At 38.8% G+C, this 19,189-nt stretch overlaps 5 protein-coding genes and 1 pseudogene across 5 annotated transcripts; 3 read left to right on the top strand and 3 right to left on the bottom strand.

The window, feature by feature from the left end:
- Positions 1-717: 717 nt before the first annotated feature.
- Positions 718-1,354, bottom strand: LOC125190731. Its single transcript, XM_048088108.1, has one exon. The coding sequence runs from the start codon at positions 1,210-1,212 to the stop codon at positions 820-822; it is 393 nt and encodes a 130-aa protein (XP_047944065.1). The 5' UTR covers positions 1,213-1,354; the 3' UTR covers positions 718-819.
- A 669-nt stretch (positions 1,355-2,023) lies between these two features.
- Positions 2,024-5,432, top strand: LOC125190588 (pachytene checkpoint protein 2 homolog). Its single transcript, XM_048087918.1, has 14 exons — positions 2,024-2,301; positions 2,451-2,514; positions 2,624-2,730; positions 2,843-2,910; positions 3,081-3,184; positions 3,261-3,365; positions 3,616-3,705; positions 3,779-3,854; positions 4,211-4,280; positions 4,365-4,435; positions 4,520-4,610; positions 4,723-4,856; positions 4,925-5,053; positions 5,155-5,432. Exons 1-14 carry the CDS (start codon positions 2,139-2,141, stop codon positions 5,293-5,295), a joined length of 1,413 nt encoding a protein of 470 aa, XP_047943875.1. The 5' UTR covers positions 2,024-2,138; the 3' UTR covers positions 5,296-5,432.
- Positions 5,433-5,463: 31 nt separating this feature from the next.
- LOC125187340 (pentatricopeptide repeat-containing protein At3g48250, chloroplastic) lies at positions 5,464-7,448 on the bottom strand. Its single transcript, XM_048083907.1, has one exon. The coding sequence runs from the start codon at positions 7,436-7,438 to the stop codon at positions 5,561-5,563; it is 1,878 nt and encodes a 625-aa protein (XP_047939864.1). The 5' UTR covers positions 7,439-7,448; the 3' UTR covers positions 5,464-5,560.
- Positions 7,449-8,877: 1,429 nt separating this feature from the next.
- On the top strand, positions 8,878-9,995 carry LOC125189641 (putative disease resistance RPP13-like protein 3). The gene is made up of 3 exons (XM_048086897.1): positions 8,878-9,045; positions 9,108-9,272; positions 9,345-9,995. The coding sequence occupies exons 1-3, from the start codon at positions 8,878-8,880 to the stop codon at positions 9,993-9,995; spliced, it is 984 nt and encodes a 327-aa protein (XP_047942854.1).
- Positions 9,996-12,197: 2,202 nt separating this feature from the next.
- Positions 12,198-13,615, top strand: LOC125189640 (probable disease resistance RPP8-like protein 2). Its single transcript, XM_048086896.1, has 3 exons — positions 12,198-12,429; positions 12,538-12,796; positions 13,024-13,615. Exons 1-3 carry the CDS (start codon positions 12,198-12,200, stop codon positions 13,613-13,615), a joined length of 1,083 nt encoding a protein of 360 aa, XP_047942853.1.
- Positions 13,616-14,282: 667 nt separating this feature from the next.
- LOC125189638 lies at positions 14,283-18,271 on the bottom strand (annotated as a pseudogene).
- Between the last annotated feature and the right edge of the window lie 918 nt (positions 18,272-19,189).

Genomic DNA, 19,189 nt, shown 5'->3' with positions numbered 1-19,189 from the left:
GGAATTGAACGATCCTATTAGGCCAAACAATTAACATATTGACATGGGCAGGCCCAGCCAATCATTCAAAGGTATCATTTCTAGCTAGGTCCAAATACTTTCCATTTCCTATCTCATGAAAAACTCTTGAAATTATCCAATAATAAAGGCACATACCTTGTTCTAAAACACACGAGATTCCTTTGTAGAATAATCTGATCTCATTTAGATCAATACAAATAAAAAAAATGCTAGGATTGTTAGCATATTATTCATAAGCATATGCTGAATAATATGCCAATAACCCAAAAATTGCTTGGTGCATATATGAATCACGTGATAAATGTAGAATACTAGTCAAATCGTTATGCTAGTATGTTTCAAGAACATTTCATGATTAATAAAATGTAATATTGAATATATTATCATAATTATCAGGATTCCCCTACTAATACTTTCCCGAAACAAAATACTGAATCAAGCAAAATTAAGTCATATAATATGAATTAACACGAACTTTACACAAAACTCCAAAATCTCAATCTATTTTAACAAGCGATTAATCCACACTATTTTAATCTATGTGAACTAATCATTTAAAGAAAACGCTTATTAGAGCCACACACATTTATCCACAATATATTCTTCTACTATTTCAAGATCAAAATTAGCTTCATTTCGAGAGAAATCCCCAATTGATTTCACTATGAAACTAAAAAGTATAAAAAAAACAAGAAATTCAATAAAAATGCCAATTGGCCTTAAATAAAAATCCACGAACTATGACTAAATTCCGATTTTTCAAATAAATAACCAAAACGAAGCTGTCTTGACAGTCAACTAATCAACTTCACTAAACCTTCTCGACGACATCTTATTGAACAAATTCCTCAAGCTATTCTTGCTCTCTCTCCGCCTCGACCGGCGAAGCTGCTCGTCCGAGAAGGGATCGTCCAACACCAGCCCGGTCTCGAGCTTCTTTGAAACCGATAGAATCTCGTAAGAGTCCCACAGCGACTGCCCGAAATCCCAACTCTTTTGACTATCATCATCTCCTCTTTTAGTTGGCTTTCGCATTGCTTCGAGCTTGAACCGGCTCGGCCTCCCCTTGAAGTAGAGCCTATGCGCGTCGAACTCGGCCGAGTCGGCCGCCGATTTCGAGGAGGCGGAGTGGGCGTGCCATGCCTGCGCCACGGCCTTGAGGAGCTCGGTGTCGTCTTCATTCCTCTTCATTTTTTATTTTATTTTATTATGAGGATTGTTTATGGGGCCATGTTTTATTTTGTTGGGGTGAATTTGAGCCTCATGTTGAGTTTGTGATGATGGAATTCTAAGATTTTGGGATGATTCAATATTTTTTTTTTTTTTTAGGGAAGTGTTTTGATTTAAGATGAGTGGCTAATGGGATAGGAGGAATGTGAAGGCATAGATGGCTTCTTTTTTTTTTGTCTTTTTGCTTATTATGTTAGTGACAAAAATTTTAATTATTGCACTGTAATAAAAATCCGAAAAAAATATTAATGATCCGATCGTCTGGAAGAGAACCTTCCACGTTAATATGGTATCAAATCATAAAAAACTAAAAATAAATTAATTTCCTATTTTGCCACCACATATTTAGGTACTGCATTTCTTGTTCATTAATTTTCATTCATTGCACCAATTAATAGTACTCCATATCTGTATATGTCACTTTTCATTGTCAATATTCGTATAAGCCAAATTTCTCTAGTTACTATGGGTCCATATTTAATTTGTTGTACTATTTCATTGGTTCAAAACATAATTTAAACCCAAAGCTAAAGCACTTGTCAAGTCTTTTTTTATGAAAAAGGATTAATGCAATCACACATAATAGGATATTTTATAATGTGTGTATAGTAGTAGTAATATTCAAATCCAATTGTAGAATAGCCAAGAAATAAAAAAAACTTACCGACAATTTAAATTAATTTATTCATTAAAAAAACAATAAAAATGAATAAATAGAAACGCTTAATCTTAGGTATAAAAGCGCGTAATTCAAGGAATTCCTTAATCCGACTGCAATTTGACTGCATAGTTTCCTTCTTCCCGCGCACAATTTCAAATTGAAAATCCCCAATCAACCTAGGGTTAGGGCAATCGATTCTTCTCCTAACAAATTCGCCGATTGAGTGATGTCTGCTACCGAAACGAGTGTTCCCATGGATATTTCCATCCCTCACATCACTGAATGCAATGGCCCCGAGCAGGAAGCTACCATTTTCGAGCCACCTGCTGCGGCGTCTGCTCCGCCACCTCCGCCGCCTATAATCAACGAAGAGAAAGTCCTCGTCTCAGGTAATGCGTGGGTAGTCAGCTACGAAATGTTAAATTTCTTAGTTTGTTTGCCTGAGTAGATACTGCTTTCTGGTAATGCAAGCCTAATTTGTTCCTAATCGGGTGCAATGTCGTATCTTGTGTAACATGATCTAAAATTGTTTCTGCAGTTGAGGTTTTACTGAAACCATCTAGCACAGCTCGGGCTGAAGATGTGCGTTTGGCAGTGGAGAGGTAAAATTAGGATAGTGTTTATTGCAGTATTATATGAGTAGTTTTTACTTCTGCATTTTGCATTTTTTGCCGATTGATGAGTATGCTATGGTTTGTGATTCCAACATAGAATGCTGGAAAAGAGAAGCATGAGTTATGCAGATGGTCCGATCCCAGTCCCACTGGATGATACATTTCTAGTGGACAATGTGCAACGAATATGTATATGCGATTCAGGTGTTCTATGTTATGTATATGCAAGTCCTTGAAAAGTAATCACTTTGTTAAAACTGAAGTCTTTTGGTACAATTCAATTCCTATAATACTGTATGTTTAATGAACTCTACAGATGTTTGGGTGGAAAAGCAGGATATTCTTTTATTTTGGCAAGTTAAGCCTGTTGTGCATGTTTACCAGGTCAGTTTTTTCCCTAGTGGCTGTGGTTACTGTTGTCTGTTTTCTCACATGTTATATTACATCCTTATCGGATGAGAGATGACATGGATTTGTTGGAGGTTTGGTAATGGGAATAGTTGAAGGTGACAAATTAAATCTTTGTTTCTGATGTACGATATTTAATTTTCCAGCTCAGTGAGGAAGGACCATGCGAAGAATTAAGCAATGATGGTCAACTTGCTAGTTTTCATGAATGGATTCTTCCTGCAAAAGAATTTGATGGAATGTGGGAAAGGTTTGTTTAACAATTCTCAGTTTCACCATGGATGAAAGTTGAAACTCCAAATCATGCTGTTTATTATTCTCTGCAGCTTAATATATGATTCTGGTCTCAAACAGAGATTACTACGATATGCAGCAAGTGCATTGCTTTTCACTGAGAAGGGTGTCAATCATGTCCTTGTTTCTTGGAACCGGTGAGTTTTGCTGAACCCAGAAAGCTTGACTTTCTCATCCTTTTCTGAATGCCTACATTACATGAGGTTTCTGATTACAGGATTACTAACTTGATGATATGTATTAAGTATTCTAAATCTAAGTTTACTTTATCTCAATATATCCTTTCTGGAAATGTTAAAACCATTCAATGATATCATACATGCTTTACTCGGGGAGTTCCATATTGCATCTCAACGACTTGCTGATCCATCTATGACTGCTATGCAGCATTGTTCTTCTTCATGGACCCCCGGGCACTGGCAAGACGTCTTTATGCAAAGCATTGGCTCAAAAACTCTCAATACGCTTTAGCACAAGGTTGAGTCAAACTGCCCCTGTTTCTTCATGTATATATGTATCATTTGCATGACATTTGTTGTAACCAAACCAGATACCCTCAGTGCCAGTTGATCGAGGTTAATGCCCATTCCTTGTTCAGTAAATGGTTTTCTGAAAGTGGAAAGCTGGTAAGTTTTCGAAATCCTTGTTATGCGAAGAGAAATATTTCTACTTTCCCTCCCTTAATTTCTCAAATTATTTTCTACTTCACATTTATGGTGATAAGTATCCTCTGAGGATTAAATATCTTGCATCCATCTGAACCATACAAACTGGAGTATGTTTTTTTATTAGTAAGTGTGCACACATCTTCAGATCTGATTTTCTTAAAATATAATTCAGTCCAAGAACAACTATTTCATTTGCTTTCTTTGCAACTAGTTGTATGCTAAACTTTCTTTAAGTTCACATTCTATGCTGATCACTTATTTTCTTTGTTCTTTGCCCCACATCAATGTGGTTTTTGTTCATACTTGAATATCAGGTTGCAAAGCTTTTCTCCAAAATACAAGAAATGGTAGAGGAAGAAAACAATCTCGTTTTCGTCTTGATTGGTGAATATTTTAATAACAGATATTTTCATTCATCAATCAAATTAGATACATTTAGACATAATACTTCTCAAATAAATTATGTAGATGAAGTTGAAAGCCTTGCTGCTGCCAGGAAGGCTGCTTTATCTGGGTCTGAGCCTTCGGATTCTATAAGGGTAGCTTTCTCGCTCTAAACAGAACAACTTAGTTTATTGAATACATTTGCATCTCCCTTGATAGAAATCAATTGTGTCGTCCAGGTTGTGAATGCCCTGCTGACCCAGATGGACAAGTTGAAATCGTCACCTAATGTAATAATCCTTACTACATCGAACATAACTGCTGCTATTGGTAAGATATGAGTTCTAATGTTTGATGTCTGTCCAAAAACAGAATTCTTTCTGTAGTGCCTCTTTGTGCTGCTTTATATGAATCATTGTCTTAAGATCAATACTATATGCAGATATCGCATTTGTTGATCGAGCTGATATAAAGGCATATGTCGGGCCTCCAACTCTCCAAGCACGCTATGAAATTCTAAGATCTTGCTTGGAAGAGCTTCTAAGGACTGGAATACTAACAAATTCTGAGTTTCAGGTCTTCATTGCAGAGTTAAATAACTGAATACATTACCCGAATCTGTGCCTAACATGGAATCTTTACAGGATGGCAATAACTTCTTAATTCCAAGTTATACCAATCTGAGAGAGCAACTGGATTCAGCTCTTAGCCCAGACACAGCATCTCCATTCTATCTTGCTAAGCAACTGCTTGCAGCTGCTGAAGCATGTGAGGTAATTTTTTATGGTTTAGCTTCGTACATTCTCACTACTGCATAACCAAAAATAGAAGTCTGAGAAGTCTGCTTTACTATACTCTTCTCTTTCATCTTCAGGGACTGAGCGGCCGCTCGCTCAGGAAGCTTCCGTTTTTGACACATGCAGCTCTTGCAAATCCATTCGGGTGTGAAGCTGGAAAATTCTTGCACAAGATGATTGAAACATCCAGAAGAGAACGCTCTGAGATGCTCGAGTGAACTGATCTTTGTCTTTCTTCAATGACACATGGCGCCATTGGTGTTAGAAATGTATTAGTACTAGTTTTAGGGATGGATTTACTTCAGTGTAAACTTTAGCCACAGCTATGATAAAATAATGTTCTTTTGTCACTCTACTTCTAACTTCTAAGCTTGCACATCTCGAAAAGCATCACAAAAACTATAGTAGATGTTTGAAGTAAGAGTTAAATAAAGTGTAACAACTCATAGCAGAATTTGGCCAAATACAACAAGATTAATGCCACTAAATAGCAGAACCAAAAAGGCTACAAATTGCAGGATGTTTACGAATATGATGGGGGCACTTAAACAGCAAATCTTTGGCCTCAGAATGTCTACCTTCATTAAAGAAGGATTTGAAGACATGCTGGTAAGCTGAAACAGTCGGATGCTCCTTCACACTCAGTGCGGTCAAGAACTCCCAGGCATCCTCGACTGACCCGAATTTGGAAATATGCTGAACAAATGGCTCCGGGAAAGGAGGGTAGTTATGTTTCTTCATCAAACGAAGAAGCTCCATGGCTTCTTCGAGTTTACTCTCAGCTAGAAGCTTCTGAATCAGATTCTTGAAAGTCGCCTGCCAAGGCCTCAAACGAGCTCTCTGCACCAACTCCATCAGCAGTTCGTAGGCACCCACTGCACGTGACTGGCTCATGAACCCGCCTATTAGGACATCCAAGAGGTCAGCATCAGCATCAAAGCCCTTCTCTGTCATCTTTGTGAAACAAGCCAACGCGTCGCTAATCTCGTTAGCTGCACAATGCCCTTTGATTAGAATTGTCCATGTCTTGATATCAGGTGGACAGCCTCGTTCCTCCATCGTATCAAGAACCTCAGCAGCTTCATCAAATCTTCTTGCTTTACAAAGACCAAATACTAACTGACTGTAGGTGATGTTATCAGGCTCAAAACCGGCATCCCTCATCTTCTCCACGATTTCCTCAGCTTCATCAAACTTCCCGAGACTAGTAAGAGACCTATGAATCCCATCATATATCTGTTTAGAGAAAGAATGCCCTGATGCCTCGTATTTTTTCACAACCCTATACATCAAATCAATATTTGGAGTACTGGACGTTGCAATTGCCCGCAGAAGCAAGCTGCATTCGGTATCTGAGGGCTTGAAGGAGCTATCCATCATGTGTTCATAGAGCTTCACACCATCCCCCACCATTTTGTTCTTCTGTAGCTGCCTCGAAACCTTAATATACGTATCAATATCCAACTCAAAACCCGCACCCTTCATCTCCTCAAGCACGCCCCAGAACTCAGAAATCGACTCCTCCCAACAAAGCACCCTCAGCATTCCATTATAAGTCACACCATTATGCTTGAAACCCAAACTCCCCTCAGCCCACTTGAAAAACCTATGAGCTCTCAAAGGGTGACCCTTTCCTCTAAGCTCCTTAAACACCCTCAACATGAAATTATCCGAAACCTTAATCTCCATCTCCTCCAATTTCCTCTCAACCTCCTCTCCCCATTCACAGCTCTTGATCACATCAACCACCTCCTTCACCCTATCCTCCATCACATTCTCTTGAATCAATCTCTCATAAAAATGCCTCAAAGCAGTAGCCTCATTCTCCATCCTCAAGCCACGAAACGTCGAGCAAATAGTCCTGTAAGTCTCCTCATCAAGGTAATACCCCTTATCTCTCATTTCCTTAATAGTCACCCAAAACTCCTTCATCAGTTCCTTATTCGCATAAATTCTCAAAACCAAACTATAAATCGACGAATTCGGCTCGAACCCTTTCTCCCCCACAGCCCATTTCAAGAACTTCGATGCATTTTTGGGGGCTTTGCTCAGTTTCTTCAGCACATAGACTACGGTTTCATGGGTTAACACTAAATTCGAGTCCTTTAGCTCCTTCTCCAATTTCTTAGGCCAATCATCGGAGGACAGTATCTCGAGAAATGATTCGGGTTTTGATGAAAAGAAGAGGCCTTTATTGTAGGAGCTGAAATTGATTAAAGATCGGTTTTTTACCAGTAAGGAAGTAGAGAAATGAGGCGCATGGGTCACCAGTTTTCGAATGGAGCGAGCTGGGGTGGGCTGAGTTGAGTAGAGCGCGTTAGCGAGTCGGTGGTGAGTCAGGATTCTCTTAGCTTTGTTCATGGCTGCTCTGTGCAATTGGATTTCTGAGGTTTTGCAAGGGTTTTTGAAATTGGGGGATTTGAATAAACGGGTCTGCGGGTTAGTCCAGACCCGCACCCGTTTACGCATTTATATTGGTCAACGGATTGGAATTTTATTTCACAAAATTACTACTATGATGATTGGAATTTTATTTCATAAAATGAAAAAGCTACCTAAAAAATCATAAGAATATAGTAGAGGAAAAATATAAACCTCATGATATTGTCATATTGTAACCAAATCATTACCTTAATTACAGTATAATCACTATCCTTAACTAAATTATACTACTAAACTGAATTATTAGTCTGGTGGAGAAAAAAATCAGATTTAATATATAAGAACAATTAATATTCATAATATTTCAAAATGACCATGTGTTGGAGTGGTAAAAGAGTTTATTTAGAGATGAGATCATGTGTTTTTGAAAAAATATTTTGAAAAATGAAAAAATTCAAAAACCGGTTTCCGGTTCACGGTTGAACCGGTTCGATATGCAGATTCCACCGATTCACGGCGGCCGTTCCAGTTTTTAAAACATTGGAGGCATCAGAGGCGGCGTAAGAGGAACAGGTCGAAGAGGAGCAGCAGGAAACTAGGAAGGAAACAGTGACGAAAGCGCGAGTCCTTGGGCCTCGCGAGAAACTCAAACCGCCGATGAAGTTCCAGAATTACGCGGCAAAATAGGATACATTATTTTTATTTAAATTAATGTTGAGTCGAGCGAATTATAAGCTCCGTTCGGTTTTTCTTTGTTGGTTTTTTTCAGGATGATTAGGTTAAGTCGAACCAACCCTAGGGTTCTAATTTTTTTATATAAATAGGGCAAAACTATCAATTGAGAAATGTGTTATTTCACAAACCTCGACGCCGCTGCCCAACGTGGAGAACCCTGCGCACAGCCGCTAGAGCTTATCACCGCCGACCCGCACGAGCGCCGGTTTATTGTCTTTAATTCAGTTTTCTTCAGTCCGTTATCGTTAAGGGGACGTTGGGCCTTAACAATACCACGTAACTAATTAGTACTTCTAAATCTTATCACACATAGTAAATCTCGTATTTTTTACAATCTCCCATTACACTCTCCAATAATAAAAATGAATTAATAAATAGAGTATTTAACTTAATTCAATATCAAGAAAAAAATTTAAAAAAATCTTACCATATCATCATAACTTACCATGTCATAACTCACCAAATTAAACTTAGCGTTAATTTTGGGATATACGGAAGATAACCGATGAATGCTGGGCACAACAAAAAGGAAATAAATTTTATATATAGAAAACGTTGTGATGATCATTTTCATGTATATATATTAGTTGCGCATGTCTATAAAAACAAAATAACCGAACATCCCTAAATCAGTCTCATTCATTCTTCCGGTCGTAATATGGCGGACCTCCGTGTTGGAAAACATGGGCAATCTGCTGAAGCACCATGCGAGTCTCATCGGCGACGCTGGCCGCGAGCTCGATCTGTTGATAAAGGATCTCGAGTCGTTGCGTACCTTCCTCCGCAAGGCTGCAAAGATGCCGAACAAGCCGGAAGGGTTTCAAGAGCTAGAGAGGCGGATCCGAGATGTGGTTTATGAGGCCGAAGACACAATCGACTCTTGCATAAGCCAAGCTGCATCTGCAAGTCACAGGAAACCCTTACGCCGCGAATTGTCAGGTCAAACCGCCTCAGCCTCGCCGAAGAAGTCAAGTCCCTTAGAGAGAGAGAGGTCATCAACATGGTGGAAAAGGTTCAAAGCTTTGAGGCTACTGCAATGGCCAACATTCCCCAATCACATTCGCCTACCAAAGCTAAGGTAAACAACCAAAACTCTATTCCAAATTTCATAATCTTTGAGAAAATTATCTTACCTTTTATTTGTGCACAGCTCCAGATAATCAGGGAAGAAAACTTGAGAGGTTTCCAAGATCATGAAAGTGTAATCGTTGGATATCTGCGTGAATCAAAAGAGGAATTGGATGTTATCTCCATCATCGGTATGCCAGGTTTGGGGAAGACAACGCTGGCACGGAAGATATTCAAGAGCGATTTTGTGAAGCATGAATTCCCTAATCGGATTTGGATTAACGTCTTTCAGAAACCGAATATCAGGAATGTGCTGATCGACATTCTCAAGGAATTCACTAGCGACGACGTGTCGGGTCTATCGGATCCTGTACTAATGGAGACGGTTGAGCATTACCTCAAGGGGAGAAAGTTCTTTTTTTTTTTTTTTGTCTTGGATGATGTGTGGACTATGGATGCTTGGAATGATATCAGAAAGGCTTTGTCCAAGAGCAACAACATGAGTAATGTCCTCATCACTAGCTGCGAGAAGAGTGTTGGAGAAAAGGCTACGAGATCCTACGAGCTACCTCCCTTGACGGATCAAGAAAGTTGGGAACTTTTGCAGTACCAAGTATTTGGTGAACTCGGCAAGTGTGACGATGATTTGAAAGTTGTTGGACAATGTATAGCCACGTCATGGACTTCCACTTTCAATTATGCTGATAGCGGGAATTCTTGTGGGACAAGATGATGAGAATATAAGTACAATAAAGAAGAGTGGCTTAAGGTGTCGAACTCCTTGAAATATGACAAGAAGAAGCAGGTGTCGTGTAACGCCCTGCTTTTTCGAATCCTAATTTTAATGCGGGGTGAAATAATTGTGGTGAATTAATTTCCTAAGGGATGAGTGAGAAGAAATCCCATTTTTCTTGGATTTAATCTTTGCTTGGGATGATTATCCAAATTAAATCCAAAGTCCAATTATTCCTTATTTAATTGATGAAATATTCGGCCCTTATGTTGTTTCTAAAAGAGATTTTCGAAATCTCCTATATTATGGGAGAATGGATTATTTTATTTTGTTACTTATCCCTTGTTTATTCTCTTCCATAAATAAATTCAAATATCCTAACATATCTTGCCATATCTAAGAAGATCTTGCCATATCCTATTTAAATTAGGATTTTAATTAATTCCTTGTAGAGGGAATTGAAATTCACGCCTATTTCATGTAATTAGGAAGATTTATTATTTTTATTCTGCTCCGTGATATTTTATTCTACTCCGTAAAATATCCAAATAAAATCATATGCTAATTAAATAGCATGAAATTCGAATTTCCCCTTATTTCTCACTAGAAATAACGCCAATCACTCCCCAAATCTCTTCCAAATCTTTATTTATTTAATTATTGGATTATATCCTGCACTCTATAAATAAGAGTGAGAAACCTAACCCTAGCATCACAAAAACCGTCCCCCACTCCCCCTCAATCTCGATCTCTCTCTCCCACTCTCTCTCAAGTTTTTCTTCTACTTTCTCCATTATTTCTTCATCTTGTGTGAAGAATTCAAGCTGAAATTCAAGAATTTGTTGAAGAATCAAGATCCTACTTGTTTCCTACCGATTGTTCTATTGAAAAGGTATTTTTATTTTTGATCTTCTCTTCTTCTACCGATCAATCGGTGTTCTTGAGTCCACATGCATTTAGATTGAGTGAAGGGGAAAACAATCGATGAATTTGGGATACATATGTGTGTGTGTGACCGTGTGTGTGTGTGCACGCCTCGGTATGCGTGCACATGTGTTATGTGTGGAAAACACTCATGCGTGACACGATTTGATGATAAATCTGGAGTTGTTGTGTGGATAAAAGCGTTGATAATCGCACTTTGATTTTAAATGGTGATATTGAAAATAATCGATGGGAAAAAGGAAAACGGGAGAACATGCATGATTTTGATCCATGATTGAGACTTACTTGAAATACATAAATTAAAGGTGAGAACTCGCGTTCACGGTGCGATAACAAGGAGAAGAACGTGCTTGAAATCTAGGAATCGAGGTGGGCTTTATTCTTAAACTCTCTCTTATGTTGCAAATATATGAAAGTGGAGCGATAAGGGTGGATTAAACTGTTATGCCATGCCTATGATTATTTTGGATATTGTGTGTGCCTGTTGCCTAGTTTGCGAGTGCGCTCCATTAGGCTATAGGGCTATATAAACGAATTCGGGTCTGAGTAGGGCCGCAAACCCTATCAGGCTAGTGTACACGAGAGATCGGGAGCCGTCCTTGCTAGTCGGCCGGTCTCGTGGGCGAAAGTGTGGCCACACTTCGTCGCACCATGATATTGTTGATTGATGAGAAAATGGGAGGTATTCTTTGACTGGCCAGTCCATGAAATATTTTGTGATACTCGATGCTATCTTTTCAATTAAATGCTAAACCTCGAGTTCACTATGGTAAGGGTGGCATAACTATAAAATGTTTTGTTATGAGTCCACTGAGTATGTTTAAAATACTCAGCCCTGCATGTGTTTTCCCTATGTGCAGGTTGAGCAGCGACGGGCAGTCGGTGGTGTTGAGACAGTTGAATCGAATAAAATGGGTGTCTGGAATTTTGAGTGTAGTCGTGTCTTCATACATGGCTTCGCTTTCTCTTGGATTGCTTCCGCTGAATTTTTGGAAACTATTTATCTTTGGTTGATTTGAACTTATTGGAATATTGGGAAATATTGCGTTTTGTTGGAGTTACAATAAATCCTTGACTTTTGAGCTTAGCCTAAATCTTGATTTTTCGTATTTAAGTCGTTGACTTATTACCTTGATACTTCATTAAACACTTGGTCAAATCTCTTTAAATGAAACCCTAGTCTACATTCTTGTCGCCTTAAGTTCGCCTAGGTAACAGTCGTCGTATTTATTATACCCTAGAAATCCGGGCTGTTACATGTCGGATATTGTGGAACTAAGCTACAACAAACTACCTGATGAATTGAAAGATTGCTTGCTATATTTTGCGGTGTTTTCAGAAGACTATGAGATCTCTGTTTGGAAATTAATCCGCTTGTGGATTGCAGAAGGATTAATACAAGGGAAGAACTTGGAGGAAACTGTAGAGGAGTATCTGAAAGATTTAATCAGCAGGAACTTAGTCATGGTTATTAAAAGGACTTCTGAAGGTGAGGTCAAAACATGTCGCGTTCATGATGTGGTATATGCATTATGTGGTTTAAAAGTTTTACAAGAGTAGCAAAGGTTCTTCCTTGAAATGAAATGTGTGAATGGAGATGTTGTACCACCACTATCTGAGATTGACAAACCCCGCCGACTTTGTATGCATTCTGATCTTGAGATCTTCGCTCGGGAAGGAATGAACAAAGTCGGTTCCATACGTTCTCTTTTATGCTTCTCCAAGATTCCAATGAATTTTCCCGCAAAGTATGCCCCGACTATGGTTGATGAATTGGATATGCTCAGAGTTATGGAATCTGAGTTCATCAAATTGGGTGAGGTACCTAGAGGTGTTACCAGACTGTTTCACTTGAGGTACCTTAATAAAGCCTTCTCCAGCCTGTGTAACCTTCAAACTCTTGTAGTCTACACTAAGAAGGAATCCCTTCCAATCAAAGCAAATATATAGAAGATGGTGCAGCTGAGGCATCTAAAAACAAATGTTATACAGAAATTTCCGAAAAAGATGGTGAGGGTTGCAAGAGTCTCCAAACTTTGAGCAGAGTACCACCTAAAATTTGTACCACCAATGTCTTCAACAGGGCCCCTAACTTGAAGAGATTAGGCATTCAAGGAAACATGGCCATTCTGTTTGAAAAACATTTCTTGGGAAGGCTTAATCAACTTGAAAAGTTAAAGCTGGTGAATACATTTCATGATTCAGAATCCCAACGAGCAATGCGTTTTCCTGAGTTAAAAAGCTGGTTCCCAGCAAAACTCACGATGCTGACTATCGCGCGAACAAGTTTGGATTGGAAGCATATGTCTACGTTGGAGAGGATGGAAGCTCTACAAGTCCTCAAATTGAAAGACAACGCATTTACTGGAATGTCATGGGAGGCTGTTGGTGGAGGCTTCCACTCTCTCCATTTCTTGTTCAATGAAGATACAAAGCTATTAATCTGGAAGGCCTCATACGATAGTTTTCCTAAACTTAGGTCTCTTGTGCTTAGAAAGTGCAAGGAACTTAAAGAAATCCCTGACGGTGTGGTGGGAAGCCTAGAGAAGTTGGACATAGAGCACCTATCAGCATCTGGTGTAGAGTTTGCCAAGAAAATAGATGAGATGAAAAATGCAAATCAAGGGGAAAAGGGAGCATCCAGGTTCAAGCTTACCATAGGTACTGGATGTTAATCCTAGTAAATCTTTTACCTCTTTTGAAAATTTTCAAAATATTTGCATTACTCTATTTTGGTTCCCTCTATTTTCTAATTTGCTGCTCAATTGGATGCTGATTGTTTTGCAAATGTTGAAATATATGGTTTTTTATGGATCATTTGTTGGTGTGTAAGATCATTATAAATGCTTTGATGTGATGTTTGTGTTACACTCATGTCATGATTCGGTCAACAAAAGAGATAGAGACGACCAAGGAATGGTTAGATTAGCATAACACACCTACATCCAAGTTCTATTAATCAAGATCAGTAATTTAGTTTTCAAAATTTAGTTTACACCTTTTATTGAAGTACCTAAAGTTTTGATGCAATTTGCTTTGTAGCTATTGATCTTGATTTGTAACAATTAATATCCCATTATCCACCAATCACAGATCAAAGTCTAAAACAAAGCTAGTAAAACAAATGTATCCTCAATGTTTTCAAAGTACACAAACAAAAAGAAACAAAATAGGCAAAAGATCTGTTTCTCTGGTTTCTTGTCATTATGCATCAATCATGTGTTTGTGAAAAGTAGATGCTTACGATGTATCCGGGAGAGAAAGTTACATCTGCTAGTTCAGATAAGGGTCCTCGTTCGATTTCCCTATGCTTCCAAAGTATCCCGAAACAGCACCACTCAGCTAGGAAGTGCTTCGAGTAAACAAACTTGCTTGTGATTGCTCTTGCACTTGGGTCATGTTCTTATGTTTTTCCTCTAGCAATATATCAGCCCAATGTTTCTCCATGTAAGCCTTGATCGCTACAACTCCTCCAGCCATAATCTCCTTTTGAGGTATCGTGAGAGGGTTGTGCTCTACGTTGAGCTTAGCAAGATTCTTGAGCCGCCCAAAGGTGTCGGGCAGTGCATGAATCTGGTTGTTGCTCAGATCAAGTTCTTTGAGGTTGATAAGGTCAGAAATCGTATCAGGGAGCTCAGTTAGGTCACTGAAGTTGCTACTGAGATTCAGAATCTCGAGATTTGTTAGTTTCCCGATCGTAGGTCGAAGCCCACCTAGCTCATTAAAATGCAAGTCCAGATGCTGCAAGGACTTCATCTCGCCAATAGACGTCGGCAGAGAGCAGATCTTGTTCAGATTCACCGAGAGACGTCTGAGATTACAAGTTCGAAAACCAATATTGGTCGGTAGGTAGGTGAGTTTGTTGAAACTTGCATCCAACTCCTCTAATGACCTGGCAAAAGTAAGGAAACTCAATAGCATGCTATGGTAAGTTAAAGTTTTCATCTTCTATGCTGAATAAGCAAACCTGCAGTGAAAAATGTTGTCGCAGGGCATGAAGCTTGTTTCTAGAAACATTCAAGATTCGCAACTTAAACAACATACTAACGGAATCAGGCAACGACACCAAAAGGTTGTTGAAAAATTAAGAGTAATTAGGAACCAATTTTATTCGAAGAGATAAGGAAAGGGGAAATGAGCCAAAAATATTAACCATATTTAATTTACATAAATATAAAAGGAAAAATACATCACTCTTATATTACTATATACAATTAGTTCATTACCATACATAATTCTAGGTACATTACCAAATTTAGTCCTGTTTGGATCGTCCTTGGCCCATAGGTCATCCTGAGTCCGACCCTAACACTAGTCTTTCAGGGTCTGACCCTAACCGGGGCTCATCCAAGCCCAAACCAAAGCCACCTTAATTCTAATACCACTTGTTTAGATTGTCGACCGCGCATTAGTTTGATACTGTCCGCTTTGGGTCAAGCCTGCACGATTTTATTTTTGAGTCTCTCTCAAAATGCCTCAAACTAATTGAGATTTGGCAACAATTATATATAACTTCCAACTTCACTTCATTCTCCGATGTGGGATGTGTTTGAAATTCACGCTATGTCAGAAAAACTTAAAATTTGAAATTTGTACGATGTCAGAAAAACTTGAAATTTGCATAGCTGAGCTTGGCCATCCAACATCGTTTAGGAGGCGAAAAGAAACAATTTACTATTTTTTATTTTTAATTTACTAGTAGTTTTTTATTTTTAATTTTTGTAATCTAGGCATAATTTTTTAATTCAAAAAGTGTGCGAAAAGAAGAAAGTTGGCTGCATCTATTTTCTATAGGGCACCCGTGAATTTCAATGTATAATATGCACATACTATAGATCCATTAACCATAAAAGAGAACGAATGCAATTAACTTTCTTCTATTCTTTGTGAGCCAAGAAGATCTCAAGATTAGAATCAACACAAAGGTGGCGTGGTTGTAAATCTCAAATAGCGGAGGGACAAGATCTCCATTCACAAATTTTATTTCAAGGAAGAACATTTGCTGCTTGTAATAATTTTATTTCAAGATCTCCATTATTTAATCATGTGTTCCTCAACATTCTTAAGGAATTCACCATCGATAACATGGGGTCTAAATGAGCATGCATTAATGGAGTTGGTTCAATATTATCTCAAAGAGAGAAAATTCTTGCTAGTCTTGAACAATGTGTGGACTATGGAGGCTTGGATGACTATCTTAGTGGTTTTGTCCAAGAGCAATTACATTAGTAAAGTCATCATCATTAGTCGCAAGAAGAGTGTAGGAGATAAAACTAGTCAACCAAGGGAATCGTCCGAGCTTCCCTTCCTGAAGGATTCACAACGTTAGGAACTTCTCTAGTACGAGGTATTTGGTAAAATATAACATGTGCTCTGATGATTTGAGAGTTGTTGGGGTGATGTATAGCTCATAATTTCCATGGATTTCCAATTTCAATCGTGGTGATATGAGGAATTCTTGTAGAACAACGTGTAAAGAATGAGCTTATAAGTGCAATAAAAGAGCATGCAAAGAATAAGCTCGGCTTGTATATATATGCACATTATGCACGTCAACCCAGGACAAAATTTTGGAAATGGGTTATGGAAAATCCTTCATAAATGGGCTAGTTTTTTTTTAAAGTTCTGCACTCATTTTGATAATGCGTATTTAGTTACTCATTTTGAGAATGGGTAACACCATTTTCAGATTGACCCGATGGGCTATGTCGGTGGATTGGCCCAATAGGTGTTTGAGATCTAATTGTGCTCACCACCATGATGTTAAGTATAACGAGATATGCTTCAAATGACAAGACTTTGGATGTTCCACTTCTTGATGATTCTGCAAATTGAGATCTATTTTGCCAATTTGTGTTTGGAGAAGAGGATTGCCCTCTTGATTAGAAGAGATAGAAAGAAGATTGCAAGAAAATGATGTGGGATTCCTCTTTCAATTAATGTGATTGGAGGGTGGTTGTCAAAGGTTGAAAGATCTAAAGGTGTGTGGGAGCATTTTTCTATAGATTTAGCAATTTATGAATCTCATGAAATACGTGGGACATATCACCAAACCAAAAAATTATCGATTGAAAATAACGCAAAACATGCCAGACATTGCAATTACTAAATACTAGAAACATAGTTAATCATAACATAAACATAGTCAAACCCCTATCATAACTAAGTTCATAGCAGAGGCACACAAAACACAGCTTAATAACGCAAAGCATGTTAGACATTGCAATTACCAAATACTAGAAACATAGTTAATCATAACATAAACATAGTCAAACCACTAGGCCCTATCATAACCAGAAGTTCATAGCAGAAATACAAAACACAGCTTAATAAGTTTTAAACAAAGCCGAATAGGTAATTAGAATATTTAATCAAAAACAGCAAAGCTTTAACAACGGAAGGGGCGGCGACTCGGGAGGCTGTGCGAGCGAACTACCGAACGCAGCCCAGAGCTGCGGATGATTGCACAGGCGATTGAGTGTCACGAGGAGTTGTTTTGAACGAAATGCTTTTGCCAGTGGTTTTGTTGCTGCCGGGATTGCTGGTTCCTAGTGTGCTAGTTCCAAGTGTGATGTTGCCAAGAACTTGGTTGGTTGGGGGCTGCTAGCCAGGACGTTCATATGAGCGGTGGGGTTAGGAGGAGCAGGACTTTGAGGCGGAGGAGGGGCCGGAGCACATCCCCAAATAACGCCGACAGTTAATCGCGCAATCCTCTGGATCCAAAGAAAAGTTTCCGCCGTTTTATTCAGTACCGTCCCTTTTTTTCCGACACGCCTCTCCACAGTGTTGGAATCCGGTAAATAACATTGGAGCAAAGTTTTCCCCTAACTCCCTTACCTCTTCACCACTCTTACCCAGTTTTTTAAAGATACCCCAACACTTTTCAATAAAGACAAACCAGAAAAACAATACAAGAGCAGCAATATAACCACAATGGGACCATTTCCTACATCCGGAAAGGTTAAGTACCTGACGATCCATTTTTAGCACCATTGCACCAGCGGTTCGATCAGCAGCAAGCAACTGGCCAGCGAAAACCTGCAAATCACGGGAGCTGCCTCGTGCTCTAGCCTTTACGTTGTCAAGGGTCCCTCTCAAGAACATGGCAAGGCTGCCGCAGCTGGGGTTTCGGGAGGTTCCTCCGGCAATGCGCGATTCAATGAGGTCTCTGCCTATCGAGGCTATCACCGCTAGGGTAGCCAACTTCTCATCTGGATTCTGGCCAGACACCAGTGCCAGAATCTGAACATCATCTCTGAAATTGTAGCGAACGTGCCTCTCAAATATACTTTCCTTGAGTTATAACCTCTTACCAATTTACTTGAAACCATGTTTCTTATATATTGGAGCTTTGCCAGAATATTATGAGATTAAGGGATCTAGACTAATTAGTTAATGGATATCTCATGGATTTGTAAAATCTAATGGAGATAAGAGTTTGGAAGAAGAGGCCGAGGACTACTTAAAAGTTCTTGTGGACAAGAATCTACTTTATGTTACACAAAAAAAGTCCAATGGCAAACCATTGAGTTATTCAATCCATGATCTTTTGTGGGATGTAAGCATAAGGAAATTTGACAGGAAAAGTTTCATTGTGTAAGTTTCAAGCTAGGGTATGAATTAGAAGATGAGTATGGTTCACCGGATTTGTTGCCATTTACTCGATCTTTCATATACACTTGGAAGAGTATTAAATCACGTATGTTTTCCACATTAAGATTGCTTAGGGTGCTTGATGTAATGAGAATGGTATCCAAGGAGTTCCCGGGAGAAATATTACAACTTGTCAACCTACGCTACTTAGCTTTCTCCTGCGCTTCAGGTTTACCTATTGGAATATCAAGATTGTGGTATCTGCAAACCTTGACTTCTGCACAATATGTGCCTTATGTGCCATGTGAATTATGGGAGATATCTCAGTTAAGACATCTCAAGTTGATTAGAAAATTCAAAATCAAGGAGACTACATTTGTTCATAAGAAGCTGAAGATGCTTTCCCGTGTGTGGGTACTTCCTTCTCTAAATAGGAGTGGTTTTTTCGAAACAATTCCAAATATCAGAAAGTTGGGAATCTATTATGAAGACTCACCAGAGATTGAAATTGATCTTAGCCATCTTCACAAACTTGAAAATTTAAAATGCCAGTCTGCATTGAATAAAATGATAGTCGTTTTCTGCACAAACTCATATTTCCATGGTACATAGGAAAATTAACTCTAGTTGGCTGTGTATATTTCGGAGTTTGTTGA

Source organism: Salvia hispanica, chromosome 5 (assembly GCF_023119035.1).
Source record: "Salvia hispanica cultivar TCC Black 2014 chromosome 5, UniMelb_Shisp_WGS_1.0, whole genome shotgun sequence".
NCBI classification, from domain to species: domain Eukaryota; kingdom Viridiplantae; phylum Streptophyta; class Magnoliopsida; order Lamiales; family Lamiaceae; genus Salvia; species Salvia hispanica.
The sequence above is the reverse complement of the archived record's forward strand: the minus strand, read 5'-3'. Positions and strand labels throughout refer to the sequence as shown.